Source organism: Oncorhynchus masou, chromosome 32 (assembly GCF_036934945.1).
Source record: "Oncorhynchus masou masou isolate Uvic2021 chromosome 32, UVic_Omas_1.1, whole genome shotgun sequence".
Lineage (NCBI taxonomy): Eukaryota > Metazoa > Chordata > Actinopteri > Salmoniformes > Salmonidae > Oncorhynchus > Oncorhynchus masou.
The window spans coordinates 85,150,154-85,168,417 of record NC_088243.1 but is presented as its reverse complement, the minus strand read 5'-3'; the positions used below and the strand labels follow the sequence as shown (position 1 = coordinate 85,168,417).

Here is an 18,264-nt window from a genome sequence, read left to right as displayed (position 1 = left end):
CAATGGAACTACTCTCACCAATGGAACTACTCTCACCAATGGAACTACTCTCCCAATGGAACTACTCTCGCCAATGGAACTACTCTCACCAATGGAACTACTCTCACCAATGGAACTACTCTCACCAATGGAACTACTCTCACCAATGGAACTACGGAACTACTCTCACCAATGGAACTACGGAACTACTCTAACCAATGGAACGACTCTCACCAATGGAACTACTCTCACCAATGGAACTACTCTCACCAATGGAACTACACTCACCAATGGAACTACTCTCACCAATGGAACTACGGAACTACTCTCACCAATGGAACTACTCTCACCAATGGAACTACTCTCACCAATGGAACTACTCTCACCAATGGAACTACGGAACTACTCTAACCAATGGAACTACTCTCACCAATGGAACTACTCTCACCAATGGAACTACTCTCACCAATGGAACTACTCTCACCAATGGAACTACTCTCACCAATGGAACTATTCTCCCAATGGAACTACTCTCACCAATGGAACTGCTCTCCCAATGGAACTACTCTCACCAATGGAACTGCTCTCCCTATGGATCTACTCTCCCAATGGAACTACTCTCACCAATGGAACTACTCTCACCAATGGAACAACTCTCACCAATGGAACTACTCTCACCAATGGAACTACTCTCACCAATGGAACTACGGAACTACTCTCACCAATGGAACTGCTCTCACCAATGGAACTGCTCTCCCTATGGATCTACTCTCCCAATGGAACTGCTCTCACCAACGGAACTGCTCTCACCAACGGAACTGCTCTCCCCAATGGGACTACTCACCCTATGGAACTGCTCTCACCAATGGAACTACTCTCACCAATGGAACTACGGAACTACTCTCACCAATGGAACTACTCTCACCAATGGAACTACTCTCACCAATGGAACTACTCTCACCAATGGAACTACTCTCACCAATGGAACTACTGTCACCAATGGAACTACTGTCACCAATGGAACTACTGTCACCAATGGAACTACTGTCACCAATGGAACTACTCTCACCAATGGAACTACTGTCACCAATGGAACTACTCTCACCAATGGAACTACTCTCACCAATGGAACTACTCTCACCAATGGAACTATGGAACTGCTCTCACCAATGGAACTGCTCTCACCAATGGAACTGCTCTCACCAATGGAACTACTCTCACCAATGGAACTGCTCTCACCAATGGAACTGCTCTCACCAATGGAACTGCTCTTACCAATGGAACTGCTCTCACCAATGGAACTGCTCTCACCAATGGAACTGCTCTCACCAATGGAACTGCTCTCACCAATGGAACTATTCTCACCAATGGAACTATTCTCACCAATGGAACTACTCTCACCAATGGAACTACTCTCACCAATGGAACTACTCTCACCAATGGAACTACTCTCACCAATGGAACTATGGAACTACTCTCACCAATGGAACTGCTCTCACCAATGGAACTGCTCTCACCAATGGAACTGCTCTCACCAATGGAACTGCTCTCACCAATGGAACTACGGAACTACTCTCACCAATGGAAATACTCTCACCAATGGAACTGCTCTCACCAATGGAACTGCTCTCACCAATGGAACTGCTCTCACCAATGGAACTGCTCTCACCAATGGAACTGCTCTCACCAATGGAACTGCTCTCACCAATGGAACTACTCTCACCAATGGAACTACTCTCACCAATGGAACTATGGAACTACTCTCACAAATGGAACTGCTCTCACCAATGGAACTGCTCTCACCAATAGAACTGCTCTCACCAATGGAACTGCTCTCACCAATGGAACTGCTCTCACCAATGGAACTGCTCTCACCAATGGAACTGCTCTCACCAATGGAACTATGGAACTACTCTCACCAATGGAACTATGGAACTACTCTCACCAATGGAACTGCTCTCACCAATGGAACTGCTCTCACCAATGGAACTGCTCTCACCAATGGAACTGCTATCACCAATGGAACTACGGAACTACTCTCACCAATGGAAATACTCTCACCAATGGAACTGCTCTCACCAATGGAACTGCTCTCACCAATGGAACTGCTCTCACCAATGGAACTGCTCTCACCAATGGAACTGCTCTCACCAATGGAACTGCTCTCACCAATGGAACTACTCTCACCAATGGAACTATGGAACTACTCTCACAAATGGAACTGCTCTCACCAATGGAACTGCTCTCACCAATGGAACTGCTCTCACCAATGGAACTGCTCTCACAAATGGAACTGCTCTCACCAATGGAACTGCTCTCACCAATAGAACTGCTCTCACCAATGGAACTGCTCTCACCAATGGAACTGCTCTCACCAATGGAACTGCTCTCACCAATGGAACTGCTCTCACCAATGGAACTGCTCTCACCAATGGAACTACTCTCACCAATGGAACTATGGAACTACTCTCACCAATGGAACTGCTCTCACCAATGGAACTGCTCTCACCAATGGAACTGCTCTCACCAATGGAACTGCTATCACCAATGGAACTACGGAACTACTCTCACCAATGGAAATACTCTCACCAATGGAACTGCTCTCACCAATGGAACTGCTCTCACCAATGGAACTGCTCTCACCAATGGAACTGCTCTCACCAATGGAACTGCTCTCACCAATGGAACTGCTCTCACCAATGGAACTACTCTCACCAATGGAACTACTCTCACCAATGGAACTATGGAACTACTCTCACAAATGGAACTGCTCTCACCAATGGAACTGCTCTCACCAATGGAACTGCTCTCACCAATGGAACTGCTCTCACCAATGGAACTGCTCTCACCAATGGAACTGCTCTCACCAATGGAACTGCTCTCACCAATGGAACTACGGAACTACTCTCACCAATGGAACTACTCTCACCAATGGAACTGCTCTCACCAATGGAACTGCTCTCACCAACGGAACTGCTCTCACCAACGGAACTGCTCTCACCAACGGAACTGCTCTCACCAACGGAACTGCTCTCACCAACGGAACTGCTCTCACCAATGGAACTGCTCTCACCAATGGAACTGCTCTCACCAATGGAACTGCTCTCACCAATGGAACTGCTCTCACCAATGGAACTGCTCTCACCAATGGAACTGCTCTCACCAATGGAACTGCTCTCACCAATGGAACTGCTCTCACCAATGGAACTGCTCTCACCAATGGAACTACTCTCACCAATGGAACTACTCTCACCAATGGAACTACGGAACTACTCTCACCAATGGAAATACTCTCACCAATGGAACTACTCTCACCAATGGAACTACTCTCACCAATGGAACTACTCTCACCAATGGAACTATGGAACTACTCTCACAAATGGAACTGCTCTCACCAATGGAACTGCTCTCACCAATAGAACTGCTCTCACCAATGGAACTGCTCTCACCAATGGAACTGCTCTCACCAATGGAACTGCTCTCACCAATGGAACTGCTCTCACCAATGGAACTACTCTCACCAATGGAACTATGGAACTACTCTCACCAATGGAACTGCTCTCACCAATGGAACTGCTCTCACCAATGGAACTGCTCTCACCAATGGAACTGCTATCACCAATGGAACTACGGAACTACTCTCACCAATGGAAATACTCTCACCAATGGAACTGCTCTCACCAATGGAACTGCTCTCACCAATGGAACTGCTCTCACCAATGGAACTGCTCTCACCAATGGAACTGCTCTCACCAATGGAACTGCTCTCACCAATGGAACTACTCTCACCAATGGAACTATGGAACTACTCTCACAAATGGAACTGCTCTCACCAATGGAACTGCTCTCACCAATGGAACTGCTCTCACCAATGGAACTGCTCTCACAAATGGAACTGCTCTCACCAATGGAACTGCTCTCACCAATAGAACTGCTCTCACCAATGGAACTGCTCTCACCAATGGAACTGCTCTCACCAATGGAACTGCTCTCACCAATGGAACTGCTCTCACCAATGGAACTGCTCTCACCAATGGAACTACTCTCACCAATGGAACTATGGAACTACTCTCACCAATGGAACTGCTCTCACCAATGGAACTGCTCTCACCAATGGAACTGCTCTCACCAATGGAACTGCTATCACCAATGGAACTACGGAACTACTCTCACCAATGGAAATACTCTCACCAATGGAACTGCTCTCACCAATGGAACTGCTCTCACCAATGGAACTGCTCTCACCAATGGAACTGCTCTCACCAATGGAACTGCTCTCACCAATGGAACTGCTCTCACCAATGGAACTACTCTCACCAATGGAACTACTCTCACCAATGGAACTATGGAACTACTCTCACAAATGGAACTGCTCTCACCAATGGAACTGCTCTCACCAATGGAACTGCTCTCACCAATGGAACTGCTCTCACCAATGGAACTGCTCTCACCAATGGAACTGCTCTCACCAATGGAACTGCTCTCACCAATGGAACTACGGAACTACTCTCACCAATGGAACTACTCTCACCAATGGAACTGCTCTCACCAATGGAACTGCTCTCACCAACGGAACTGCTCTCACCAACGGAACTGCTCTCACCAACGGAACTGCTCTCACCAACGGAACTGCTCTCACCAATGGAACTGCTCTCACCAATGGAACTGCTCTCACCAATGGAACTGCTCTCACCAATGGAACTGCTCTCACCAATGGAACTGCTCTCACCAATGGAACTGCTCTCACCAATGGAACTGCTCTCACCAATGGAACTGCTCTCACCAATGGAACTGCTCTCACCAATGGAACTACTCTCACCAATGGAACTACTCTCACCAATGGAACTACGGAACTACTCTCACCAATGGAAATACTCTCACCAATGGAACTACTCTCACCAATGGAACTACTCTCACCAACAGAACTGCTCTCCCCATGGAACTACGGAACTACTTTCACCAATGGAACTATTCTCCCAATGGAACTACTCTCCCAATGGAACTACTCTCACCAATGGAACTGCTCTCCCTATGGAACTACTCTCCCTATGGAACTACTCTCACCAATGGAACTACTCTCACCAATGGAACTACTCTCCCAATGGAACTACTCTCACCAATGGAACTACTCTCACCAATGGAACTACTCTCACCAATGGAACTACTCTCACCAATGGAACTACTCTCACCAATGGAACTACTCTCACCAATGGAACTACTCTCACCAATGGAACTACGGAACTACTCTAACCAATGGAACTACTCTCACCAATGGAACTACTCTCACCAATGGAACTACTCTCACCAATGGAACTACTCTCACCAATGGAACTACTCTCACCAATGGAACTATTCTCCCAATGGAACTACTCTCACCAATGGAACTGCTCTCCCAATGGAACTACTCTCACCAATGGAACTGCTCTCCCTATGGATCTACTCTCCCAATGGAACTACTCTCACCAATGGAACTACTCTCACCAATGGAACTACTCTCACCAATGGAACTGCTCTCACCAATGGAACTGCTCTCACCAATGGAACTGCTCTCACCAATGGAACTACGGAACTACTCTCACCAATGGAAATACTCTCACCAATGGAACTGCTCTCACCAATGGAACTGCTCTCACCAATGGAACTGCTCTCACCAATGGAACTGCTCTCACCAATGGAACTGCTCTCACCAATGGAACTGCTCTCACCAATGGAACTGCTCTCACCAATGGAACTATGGAACTACTCTCACCAATGGAACTGCTCTCACCAATGGAACTACTCTCACCAATGGAACTACTCTCACCAATGGAACTACTCTCACCAATGGAACTACTCTCACCAATGGAACTACTCTCACCAATGGAACTATGGAACTACTCTCACCAATGGAACTGCTCTCACCAATGGAACTGCTCTCACCAATGGAACTGCTCTCACCAATGGAACTGCTCTCACCAATGGAACTACGGAACTACTCTCACCAATGGAAATACTCTCACCAATGGAACTACTCTCACCAATGGAACTATGGAACTACTCTCACCAATGGAACTGCTCTCACCAATGGAACTGCTCTCACCAATGGAACTGCTCTCACCAATGGAACTGCTCTCACCAATGGAACTGCTCTCACCAATGGAACTGCTCTCACCAATGGAACTGCTCTCACCAATGGAACTGCTCTCACCAATGGAACTACTCTCACCAATGGAACTACTCTCACCAATGGAACTATGGAACTACTCTCACAAATGGAACTGCTCTCACCAATGGAACTGCTCTCACCAATGGAACTGCTCTCACCAACGGAACTGCTCTCACCAACGGAACTGCTCTCACCAACGGAACTGCTCTCACCAATGGAACTGCTCTCACCAACGGAACTGCTCTCACCAACGGAACTGCTCTCACCAATGGAACTGCTCTCACCAGTGGAACTGCTCTCACCAATGGAACTATGGAACTACTCTCAAAAATGGAACTGCTCTCACCAATGGAACTGCTCTCACCAATGGAACTGCTCTCACCAATGGAACTGCTCTCACCAATGGAACTGCTCTCACCAATGGAACTACTCTCACCAATGGAACTGCTCTCACCAATGGAACTGCTCTCACCAATGGAACTGCTCTCACCAATGGAACTGCTCTCACCAATGGAACTGCTCTCACCAATGGAACTACGGAACTACTCTCACCAATGGAACTGCTCTCACCAATGGAACTGCTCTCACCAATGGAACTGCTCTCACCAATGGAACTGCTCTCACCAATGGAACTGCTCTCACCAATGGAACTGCTCTCACCAATGGAACTGCTCTCACCAATGGAACTGCTCTCACCAATGGAACTGCTCTCACCAATGGAACTACGGAACTACTCTCACCAATGGAACTGCTCTCACCAATGGAACTGCTCTCACCAATGGAACTGCTCTCACCAATGGAACTGCTCTCACCAATGGAACTATGGAACTACTCTCACCAATGGAACTGCTCTCACCAATGGAACTGCTCTCACCAATGGAACTGCTCTCACCAATGGAACTGCTCTCACCAATGGAACTACTCTCACCAATGGAACTACTCTCACCAATGGAACTACTCTCACCAATGGAACTACTCTCACCAATGGAACTATGGAACTACTCTCACCAATGGAACTGCTCTCACCAATGGAACTGCTCTCACCAATGGAACTGCTCTCACCAATGGAACTGCTCTCACCAATGGAACTGCTCTCACCAATGGAACTGCTCTCACCAATGGAACTACGGAACTACTCTCACCAATGGAAATACTCTCACCAATGGAACTACTCTCACCAATGGAACTACTCTCACCAATGGAACTACTCTCACCAATGGAACTATGGAACTGCTCTCACCAATGGAACTGCTCTCACCAATGGAACTGCTCTCACCAATGGAACTGCTCTCACCAATGGAACTGCTCTCACCAATGGAACTACGGAACTACTCTCACCAATGGAAATACTCTCACCAATGGAACTACTCTCACCAATGTAACTATGGAACTACTCTCACCAATGGAACTGCTCTCACCAATGGAACTGCTCTCACCAATGGAACTGCTCTCACCAATGGAACTGCTCTCACCAATGGAACTATGGAACTACTCTCACCAATGGAACTGCTCTCACCAATGGAACTGCTCTCACCAATGGAACTGCTCTCACCAATGGAACTGCTCTCACCAATGGAACTGCTCTCACCAATGGAACTGCTCTCACCAATGGAACTACTCTCACCAATGGAACTACTCTCACCAATGGAACTATGGAACTACTCTCACAAATGGAACTGCTCTCACCAATGGAACTGCTCTCACCAATGGAACTGCTCTCACCAACGGAACTGCTCTCACCAACGGAACTGCTCTCACCAACGGAACTGCTCTCACCAATGGAACTGCTCTCACCAACGGAACTGCTCTCACCAACGGAACTGCTCTCACCAATGGAACTGCTCTCACCAATGGAACTGCTCTCACCAATGGAACTGCTCTCACCAGTGGAACTGCTCTCACCAATGGAACTATGGAACTACTCTCAAAAATGGAACTGCTCTCACCAATGGAACTGCTCTCACCAATGGAACTGCTCTCACCAATGGAACTGCTCTCACCAATGGAACTGCTCTCACCAATGGAACTGCTCTCACCAATGGAACTGCTCTCACCAATGGAACTGCTCTCACCAATGGAACTGCTCTCACCAATGGAACTGCTCTCACCAATGGAACTACGGAACTACTCTCACCAATGGAACTGCTCTCACCAATGGAACTGCTCTCACCAATGGAACTGCTCTCACCAATGGAACTGCTCTCACCAATGGAACTGCTCTCACCAATGGAACTGCTCTCACCAATGGAACTGCTCTCACCAATGGAACTGCTCTCACCAATGGAACTACGGAACTACTCTCACCAATGGAACTGCTCTCACCAATGGAACTGCTCTCACCAATGGAACTGCTCTCACCAATGGAACTGCTCTCACCAATGGAACTATGGAACTACTCTCACCAATGGAACTGCTCTCACCAATGGAACTACTCTCACCAATGGAACTACTCTCACCAATGGAACTACTCTCACCAATGGAACTACTCTCACCAATGGAACTACTCTCACCAATGGAACTATGGAACTACTCTCACCAATGGAACTGCTCTCACCAATGGAACTGCTCTCACCAATGGAACTGCTCTCACCAATGGAACTGCTCTCACCAATGGAACTGCTCTCACCAATGGAACTGCTCTCACCAATGGAACTACGGAACTACTCTCACCAATGGAAATACTCTCACCAATGGAACTACTCTCACCAATGGAACTACTCTCACCAATGGAACTACTCTCACCAATGGAACTATGGAACTGCTCTCACCAATGGAACTGCTCTCACCAATGGAACTGCTCTCACCAATGGAACTGCTCTCACCAATGGAACTGCTCTCACCAATGGAACTACGGAACTACTCTCACCAATGGAAATACTCTCACCAATGGAACTGCTCTCACCAATGGAACTGCTCTCACCAATGGAACTGCTCTCACCAATGGAACTGCTCTCACCAATGGAACTGCTCTCACCAATGGAACTGCTCTCACCAATGGAACTACTCTCACCAATGGAACTACTCTCACCAATGGAACTACTCTCACCAATGGAACTACTCTCACCAATGGAACTATGGAACTACTCTCACAAATGGAACTGCTCTCACCAATGGAACTGCTCTCACCAATGGAACTGCTCTCACCAATGGAACTGCTCTCACCAATGGAACTGCTCTCACCAATGGAACTACGGAACTACTCTCACCAATGGAAATACTCTCACCAATGGAACTACTCTCACCAATGGAACTACTCTCACCAATGGAACTACTCTCACCAATGGAACTATGGAACTGCTCTCACCAATGGAACTGCTCTCACCAATGGAACTGCTCTCACCAATGGAACTGCTCTCACCAATGGAACTGCTCTCACCAATGGAACTACGGAACTACTCTCACCAATGGAAATACTCTCACCAATGGAACTGCTCTCACCAATGGAACTGCTCTCACCAATGGAACTGCTCTCACCAATGGAACTGCTCTCACCAATGGAACTGCTCTCACCAATGGAACTACTCTCACCAATGGAACTACTCTCACCAATGGAACTACTCTCACCAATGGAACTACTCTCACAAATGGAACTGCTCTCACCAATGGAACTGCTCTCACCAACGGAACTGCTCTCACCAACGGAACTGCTCTCACCAACGGAACTGCTCTCACCAACGGAACTGCTCTCACCAACGGAACTGCTCTCACCAACGGAACTGCTCTCACCAACGGAACTGCTCTCACCAATGGAACTATGGAACTACTCTCACAAATGGAACTGCTCTCACCAATGGAACTGCTCTCACCAATGGAACTGCTCTCACCAATGGAACTGCTCTCACCAATGGAACTGCTCTCACCAATGGAACTACTCTCACCAATGGAACTACTCTCACCAATGGAACTATGGAACTACTCTCACAAATGGAACTGCTCTCACCAATGGAACTGCTCTCACCAATGGAACTGCTCTCACCAATGGAACTGCTCTCACCAATGGAACTGCTCTCACCAATGGAACTGCTCTCACCAATGGAACTGCTCTCACCAATGGAACTGCTCTCACCAATGGAACTGCTCTCACCAATGGAACTGCTCTCACCAATGGAACTGCTCTCACCAATGGAACTGCTCTCACCAATGGAACTGCTCTCACCAATGGAACTGCTCTCACCAATGGAACTACGGAACTACTCTCACCAATGGAAATACTCTCACCAATGGAAATACTCTCACCAATGGAACTACGGAACTACTCTCACCAATGGAAATACTCTCACCAATGGAACTACGGAACTGCTCTCACCAATGGAACCACTCTCACCAATGGAAATACTCTCACCAATGGAACTACGGAACTGCTCTCACCTATGGAACTACACTCACCAAATGGAACTACTCTCCAAATGGAACTACACTCTCCCAATGGAACTACACTCTCCCAATGGAACTACACTCTCCCAATGGAACTACACTCTCCCAATGGAACTACACTCTCCCAATGGAACTACACTCTCCCAATGGAACTACACTCTCCCAATGGAACTACACTCTCCCAATGGAACTACACTCTCCCAATGGAACTACACTCTCACCAATGGAACTACTCTCACCAATGGAACTACTCTCACCAATGGAACTGCTCTCACCAATGGAACTGCTCTCACCAATGGAACTGCTCTCACCAATGGAACTACTCTCACCAATGGAACTACTCTCACCAATGGAACTACTCTCACCAATGGAACTACTCTCACCAATGGAACTACTCTCACCAATGGAACTACTCACCCAATAGAATAGATCTGCCTCCTGTATTACATAAAACAGAATTGCCGTATGAGAGACGTTTTTGGAGATGTTACTTACCAGAGGGCAGAGGAGGGTTTGTCACATCTGATGATGTTGATTCAGTAGAGAAAGAGGTCACTGCTGAGGGTTGTTTGGATAATGATTTTATAACACGGTGGAGGACATCTTGAGACAGACTCTGTTTCAACCCTGCTCGGGCCTTGGTGCTGGCTCGCTCTCCAGAGTTAGGGTCAGGGGTGGTGATGGTTGGCTCTCCAGAGGTAGATCCAAGGGTGGTGATCGCTGGCTCCCCAGAGGTAGGGCCAGGGGTGGGGCTGGTTGGCTCCCCAGAGGTAGGGCCAGGGGTAGGGCTTGCTGGCTCCCCAGTGGTAGGCCCAGGGGTGTGGCTGGCTGGCTCCCCAGAGGTAGGCCCAGGGGTGGGGCTGGCTGGCTCCCCAGAGGTAGGCCCAGGGGTGGGGGTGGGGCTGGGAGTAGAGGTGGATGTTAGCAGGGCTGGGCCTGGAACTGTGGAAGGGCTCAGAGGAGTTTTGGAAGATTCCAGAGGTTTCTTTAGTTTTTTCTTCGGGGAGAAGAATTGTTCCTCCTCTGTGGATTCCAGCAGTCTTTTGCTGGGTTTCCTCAGCCGTTTGTTTTCAGAATGTGCTGTTGGAACAAATAATCAATCAACCAAATCAATCTCTAAAAATAAAAAGCTAACTGTTGACATAAAACACTGCTGGTACTGAAATCCAATGCTTACCTGATGTGTCATCTTGCTTCTCCATCCCCAGGTTCAGATCATGGGACCTGATGCGAACTGGTGTCCCACCCTGGCAGTCTCTGTAGATCCCATTCACCTCCACAGGCCCCTGCGGTGAGGCCACCCCACCCAGGGCACCTGCATCCTTCCCAGGCTTCACCGGCCCCTGCTGCGCAAATGTCTGCCAGCGCTTCTTAGGGGCCACTTTGGTACCCGGGCTCTTGTCGAGGTAGGATGAGGAGTCAGCAGCGGAGGGGACAGGAGGAAGAGGAGGGCCGAGGCCAGGCTCAGCCAGGTCAGCGTGCCCAGAGACAAACTCCCTCCCCCAGGCTAGGTCGGCCATCTCGGGAGAGAGACCAGCGATGGTGGCCCGGAGTTTGGCTGGAGGCCTCGGCTTCCTCCGCTGCTGCTTCTCCACCGCGTTCGCCACCATCTGAGCCAGCACCGTTTTCCCTTCAAGTTTGTACGTTTCGTTTTTTATGATGGTTTTATTTTTAGACTTGGGTTTGGCCGGTGTTCTCTTGGTTGTTGGCGAGCTTGCATGCTGGCCGTTTTGGATTTTGGTCCCCGCTGGCATCCAGTCCCCGCCAGCAGCAGCGTTAAGGGGGTCGTCTGGTGGTTGGGCGGTGGGTATTACCATGGGTTCTTCCTTGATGAGGTCTGGCAAGGGAGGCATGGTCAAGGGCTTGCCCTCTTTCTCCCTGGTATCATGCATGTCCTTCAGGAGCATCAGGAAAGTACTGAACTTGTAATTAGGCTCAGGTTTAAAGTTAGTGTTAGAGTCCCCAGAGTCGCTTTCCTCCTTCAGTAGGGATTTGAATGACAGCTCCTTGACATCCTTGAAAGTGTCCATGGGAGAGAGAGAGGAGGTGGGGGAAGAACAGGAGGATCTGTCTGAGACAATGTTCTCTTCCTTGACCTTAATAGAGGGTATGACAGGCTTTCTGGACCCTGGAGTCACATCTTCAGAGTTTTTCCACGAGCCGTTGTGGAGGTGCTTCCAATCAGACTCGGGCTGTTTTTTAGGAGAGCTGTGACTAGCAGAGGATCTGGCTTTGTCTGGTGAAGAATCCCTGCTAGTAGACGACTCTGTTCTGATCTGAACGTTGTCGCTCACATCATCATCATCATCAGAAGAACGCACATTAAGCCTATCGTCTCTCAAGTTTTGGCTTGAGGCCAGCAGAGCCTCTTTGAGTTCTGTCTCCTTCTCTGCTTTCAGGGCCCTGGTCATCAGACGTCTGCTGGCAGGGAGATGCAGAGACTGCTTATCATGATCATTTTTATTCGTCAGTTCAGAAGAGCTGCCCAACTTCTGTTTTGACTGTAAAACATTTGTGTTTTTTGTAGTTCTGTAATTTAAAAGAGATTTGTTTGCTAAAATGCTTGGAGATGAGGATATAGGAACTACATGCCTAGGAACCACCATGACCACATGCCTGTGTTTGGCCTTTTCAGGAGGAGTAGCCCGCTCCTTCTTGCCCCCTTTCTCTGCCTCCTCTTGTGAGGGTTCAGGCGGTTTCTCTGGGTCTTTAGCAGGTTTCTCAGACCGATTGGGACGCACGATGGTTGGTACAGAATCCAGGTCTGCGTATGGAGAGTCCTTGGGATCCTCTCCTTTCAGTGGATCAGCTGCGGCAGCAGGCATTTGGTTGGCCGAGTCTAGGATGCTTAGTGACTCTGTGGGACTTCCACCTATATGACCAAAGATCTCCGCCAAACCCTTCCTCTTCTTCTTCTTCTGGCAGGGTTTCTTTTTGCTGCTACTGTCGTTCGCTACGGTCAGGTCGGCAGCAGGGGGATGTTTGTTTCTGTTGGGGGGATGGCTGAGGGAGATGGGTGCAGTGAGGTTAAAGGAGGAACAAGAGGGGGCCTCGGATGTTTTTTCATCAGGCAGTGGGGAGGACACCCGCTCTTCACCGTTAAAGGCCATGGAAGAAGAGACAGCAGTATTCTTCAGCAGGTCAGGTAGGAGAAACTCAGCTTCCAGCACACTGACTTTCCACGACTCCAACAGACGCTTGGGTATCTACAGGGGAGAGATGACAAACATCTGGACAAAAGTGGTCAACTGTCAAAGATGCCCTTATTTCTAAACTACGTGGAGTCGTTGTCTTTGTGGAATAGATAGTATGAGTATAATCTTCCAGATATGTTTAGTGAGACACGCAATTTAATTTTTTTTATTTTTTATTTTACCTTTATTTAACCAGGCAAGTCAGTTAAGAACAAATTCTTATTTTCAATGACGGCCTGGGAACAGTGGGGTTAACTGCCTGTTCAGGGGCAGAACGACAGATTTGTACCTTGTCAGCTCGGGGGTTTGAACTCGCAACCTTCCGGTTACTAGCCCAACGCTCTAGCCACTAGACTACCCTGCCGCCCCAATGAAACTATTCTGCACCTTTACAACGACAAAAGCGATTTGTGACTTTAAACATATCTCTACTAACAGCAACACACAATGTGAGCTAAATTAAAAACAACAGGAGTTGACAGTCTGTGGTCAGTTACTGTGTATTTGTAGTCCTTTTCCCTCTGTTTCCCTCTCCGTCTCAGCACAGGCAGGTCTGTAAACTGCTCTCCTCCTGTGAAGGGGTAGGTCACTTTCCCAGGTACCCAGGCATGGTCTGCCATCTCCGCCACAGTCTCTACGTAATACATACGACAAGGGCGCCGACTGGGGACTGGAACAACAGAAAATACAAAGACAACATGTTTTAACATTGATACAAAATGTTATAGGAGAAACTTAAAAAAAAGTGTTTAAATGCTTGTCATTACACAAGGACAAACTGAGCTGATACATTGAGTTGAAGTAGTTTATAGATAACTGTCAGAGGATGCCCACATACTATATGCCCTTATATACCACAAACTATGTCAACTTTGGAGTGATTGTGGACAACACATTTTAGATCCAGGTGGTTATTTCTTCTCTCTAGCTGTTATATCCCCCACAGAACCCAGAGGAGAGCTTCACTTCCTTCCCCCACAGAACCCAAAGGAGAGCTTCACTTCCTTCCCCCACAGAACCTAGAGGAGAGCTTCACTTCCTTCCCCACAGAACCTAGAGGAGAGCTTCACTTCCTTCCCCCACAGAACCAAGAGGAGAGCATCCCTTCCTTCCCCCACAGAACCCAGAGGAGAGCTTCACTTCCTTCCCCCACAGAACCAATAAGAGCTTCCCTTCCTTCCCCCACAGAACCCAGAGGAGAGCTTCACTTCCTTCCCCCACAGAACCAATAAGAGCTTCCCTTCCTTCCCCCACAGAACCCAGAGGAGAGCTTCTCTTCATTCCCCCACAGAACCCAGAGGAGAGCTTCCCTTCATTCCCCCACAGAACCCAGAGGACAGCTTCCCTTCCTTCCCCCACAGAACCCAGAGAGCTTCCCTTCCTTCCCCCACAGAACCCAGAGGAGAGCTTCCCTTCATTCCCCCACAGAACCCAGAGGAGAGCTTCCCTTCCTTCCCCCACAGAACCCAGAGGAGAGCTTCATTTCCTTCCCCCACAGAACCCAGAGGAGAGCTTCCCTTCCTTCCCCCACAGAACCCAGAGGAGAGCTTCCCTTCCTTCCCCCACAGAACCCAGGAGAGCTTCCCTTCCTTCCCCCACAGAAACCAGAGGAGAGCTTCCCTTCCTTCCCCCACAGAACCAATAAGAGCTTCCCTTCCTTCCCCCACAGAACCCAGAGGAGAGCTTCCCTTCATTCCCCCACAGAACCCAGAGGAGAGCTTCCCTTCCTTCCCACTTATAATCAATGCTTCATGCCCTGACATAAGAATACACCCATCCTGTGATACGTTTAGATCCAAAACCAATAATACAACTTCCCACCTTTCATGCGTGTGTGTATCCCCTCCAGAGGATCTATGGTAACTCTACAGGGCCACCAGGGGCGGCGGTTGAACTTGGCCCAGACCAGATCTCCCTCCAAGTACTGCACTGCTGGGAGGGGCTTCTTCTTTGGGCTGTTGGACTGAACAAAAAAAATAAACAAAGGACTTATTACACGTATAGGATCATCCCTTTGACAGTTCAAAACTCTAATGGTAAAAGGGATTTCTTGTATCTCACTATATGTTATTCAAAAATTATTTTTTGCAACTCTAATTGAAATGTGAAAGAAATATTGTTATCAAATCAATATTATTTTGCTTAATATAAAACTAGCCTATATGGTTGATCAGCATATAGTGTACGCAAATTTTTTTTTAAAAATCTAAATAATTTCTTGACAAATACTGTTCCAGGAGATTACACAGTATTTACAGAACTGGAGATAATGTCAGATAAGATCAGATATCTTTTAGAGCTACCCAGGATGCATCTCCCCCAAGGGTTATTATTATTATTATTGTTATTATTATGATTATCAGTAAGAGAGGAAACTCACATTAGAATTGGTTCCAACAGGTGAGATGAGACCATTGTCATGTGTGTCTCCTGTCATCGCACTGTCACTGTCACTGTCAGAGTCCTGGTCCATACTCCAGCCATCCCCCATGGACATGTCAGGCAGGGCACTGGGGCTCAGAGTAGGGTCCAGTTCAGACAGACTCTTAGACATCAGGTTGAGAACAGAGGGTTTGTATGTGCTGTTATGGCCTACCCCTGAACCAGAGGTGGTGTTAGAGTCTCTCACCGTTCTGTCTCTCAGGGACTTAGAAGAGTGTTGTTGAAAAGGTACCAAATCATCCTCCTCATCCTCCCTGTCCCCACTGTCAAACAAGGTGGACTCGAAATGCAGGTATCCATTGGGGATGGGGGAGCAGCGCTCCAAACTATCAGAACTAACAGGAGAGAAACCGTTCTGATCCTGCATGGAATCCTCGCAGGGTTCTGTCTCCTCGTTACCAGTAGAGGGGGGCAGTCGGACCAGGGGAGCCCCAAAACTAGAACCTCCCACTGGGCTGTGAGAGTGCAAATGGTTCCTGGCATGGAGGTCCTTGGGCTGGGTCCCGGGTCCCAGATCAGACCCAGGTCTGTGTACCATAGTGGAGAGATCCTGGAGCCTCAGCAGAGGACTGTAGCAGTGGGGCCTCTCCCTCTCTGCCTGGTTATACCCGTAGCTCGGTGCCTGTTTGAGGGCAGAGGTTGACAGTTGCATGGCCGTCGAAGGTTGGTCTGTTGAGCCACGCTTGGCGCTGCTGTTGCACTGGTTTCTATACGAAGTGGTGGAAACTGAGAGGCGATTGGGGGGCTTCAGCTCTGGCTGGCCTGAGCTATAAGATGTGGCTGAAGCTGAGCCGCCCCGAACAGCCCGTCTGTATGAAGAACTCATGTTGTCATGGCTCCTTCCTGTCATTGTAAAACAAAATGCAGGTTAGGGTGGTTGAGGTAAACCTTCTAGCAAACAACCAGGTTTTTCCTACCCAGCTTACAGTGTGGTCAATTCATATGGATCAGACTCATGCACTGTTTGAAATAGCTACAATGTTACAAAACAATTGTTAAAAAACAAACACAAGAATGTATATAAACCATACTGTGTGTGTGTAAATAACAACTCACATTCCACGCGACAATAACATAAAGAAAGACTACCGCATAGCCTACACGTAATAATACGACATTTGCATGGCTTCCCCTCTGAAGGCCGTCCGTAGTGGCAGCAGAGAAGACAAAAAGATCAGGAAAACCCAGCGAGCTGCCGGTGTGCTCTGCCCCGTTCACAATAAAATCATATCTACTCGTTCTGTTTTTTTATAGCAAAATAGAACGATGGCAAATACTGAAATGATAGATCTGTGCAACATTGATCGCGCTGCCAACCTGACTGTCTGTAGGGGAGTCAATACAGTCAATGCCATCATACAGAATGGCTCACACAAGTAGCCTACACAGAGCCTATAAACCGACATAGGAAGCATCCATTCTAACTCACAAAAGGACGGTTCAAAACGTTTAAAAACATCGTCTGTTTTAAAAAACGCAATAATCTTACCATTTGGAGGTCGGTCACAATAACACCAACTGCGGGTCTTTCAGATTGGGGCATGAAGCGTGTGTTTTTTTCGATTTGTGAAAGCGGATCTGCACAATCCCAGCAGTAGCAGCAGCACTAGGCCAAGAAAGACCAACAGCTCTCATTCTCTCCCCTTCACCTCCTGTCCTATCTCACCAACGGCGGCCTTTCCAAAACAGTCACCAATAGACCAAAGAAAAATGTAACCTTCCATTTTAGTGCATAAAAAGTCAGTGTAGCGTACACCACCTTAGTGCCTAGCAATTAAAATATCATTTTTACTACATGGTTGTTTTGCGGGCTATCGAAATGCCCCTCCAGTTATGTTAAAACAAACCGTGCTAGACGGACTGGCTGTGTTGGCGAGCAGAGCTGAGCAACCAATCCGCACAGCCACCCAACCCCCCCCCCGTCTGCGAAGCCGCGGATCACAGCACATCGGGCCCGGGCACTCTCTCAACCTATCAGTCCTCAGTCACTAGAGAACACTGGTCTACAGTCACACTGACGAATCCAGATGTAGGCTACTATATCCCCTCATGTGTTTTCGTCAACATACACGAAACCCTTGGCTGGATAAAGACTATTTAATATGGGGTTATGTGAGTGGAAGGTATGTC

The 18,264-nt window shown here is 48.1% G+C and overlaps 1 protein-coding gene across 1 annotated transcript in view; it reads right to left on the bottom strand.

Moving 5' to 3' along the window:
• Positions 1-18,064, bottom strand: part of LOC135526731 (histone-lysine N-methyltransferase, H3 lysine-36 specific-like) — a 54,078-nt gene extending 36,014 nt beyond the window's left edge. The window contains exons 1-6 of the mRNA XM_064955347.1: positions 17,624-18,064; positions 16,073-16,977; positions 15,514-15,655; positions 14,190-14,362; positions 11,676-13,704; positions 10,994-11,578 (exon numbers count right to left, since the gene is read on the bottom strand). Of these exons, the coding sequence (XP_064811419.1) occupies positions 10,994-11,578; positions 11,676-13,704; positions 14,190-14,362; positions 15,514-15,655; positions 16,073-16,960 (3,817 nt within the window). The 5' untranslated portion in view covers positions 16,961-16,977; positions 17,624-18,064. The remainder of the gene's footprint in view (positions 1-10,993; positions 11,579-11,675; positions 13,705-14,189; positions 14,363-15,513; positions 15,656-16,072; positions 16,978-17,623) is intronic.
• Positions 18,065-18,264: the final 200 nt, after the last annotated feature.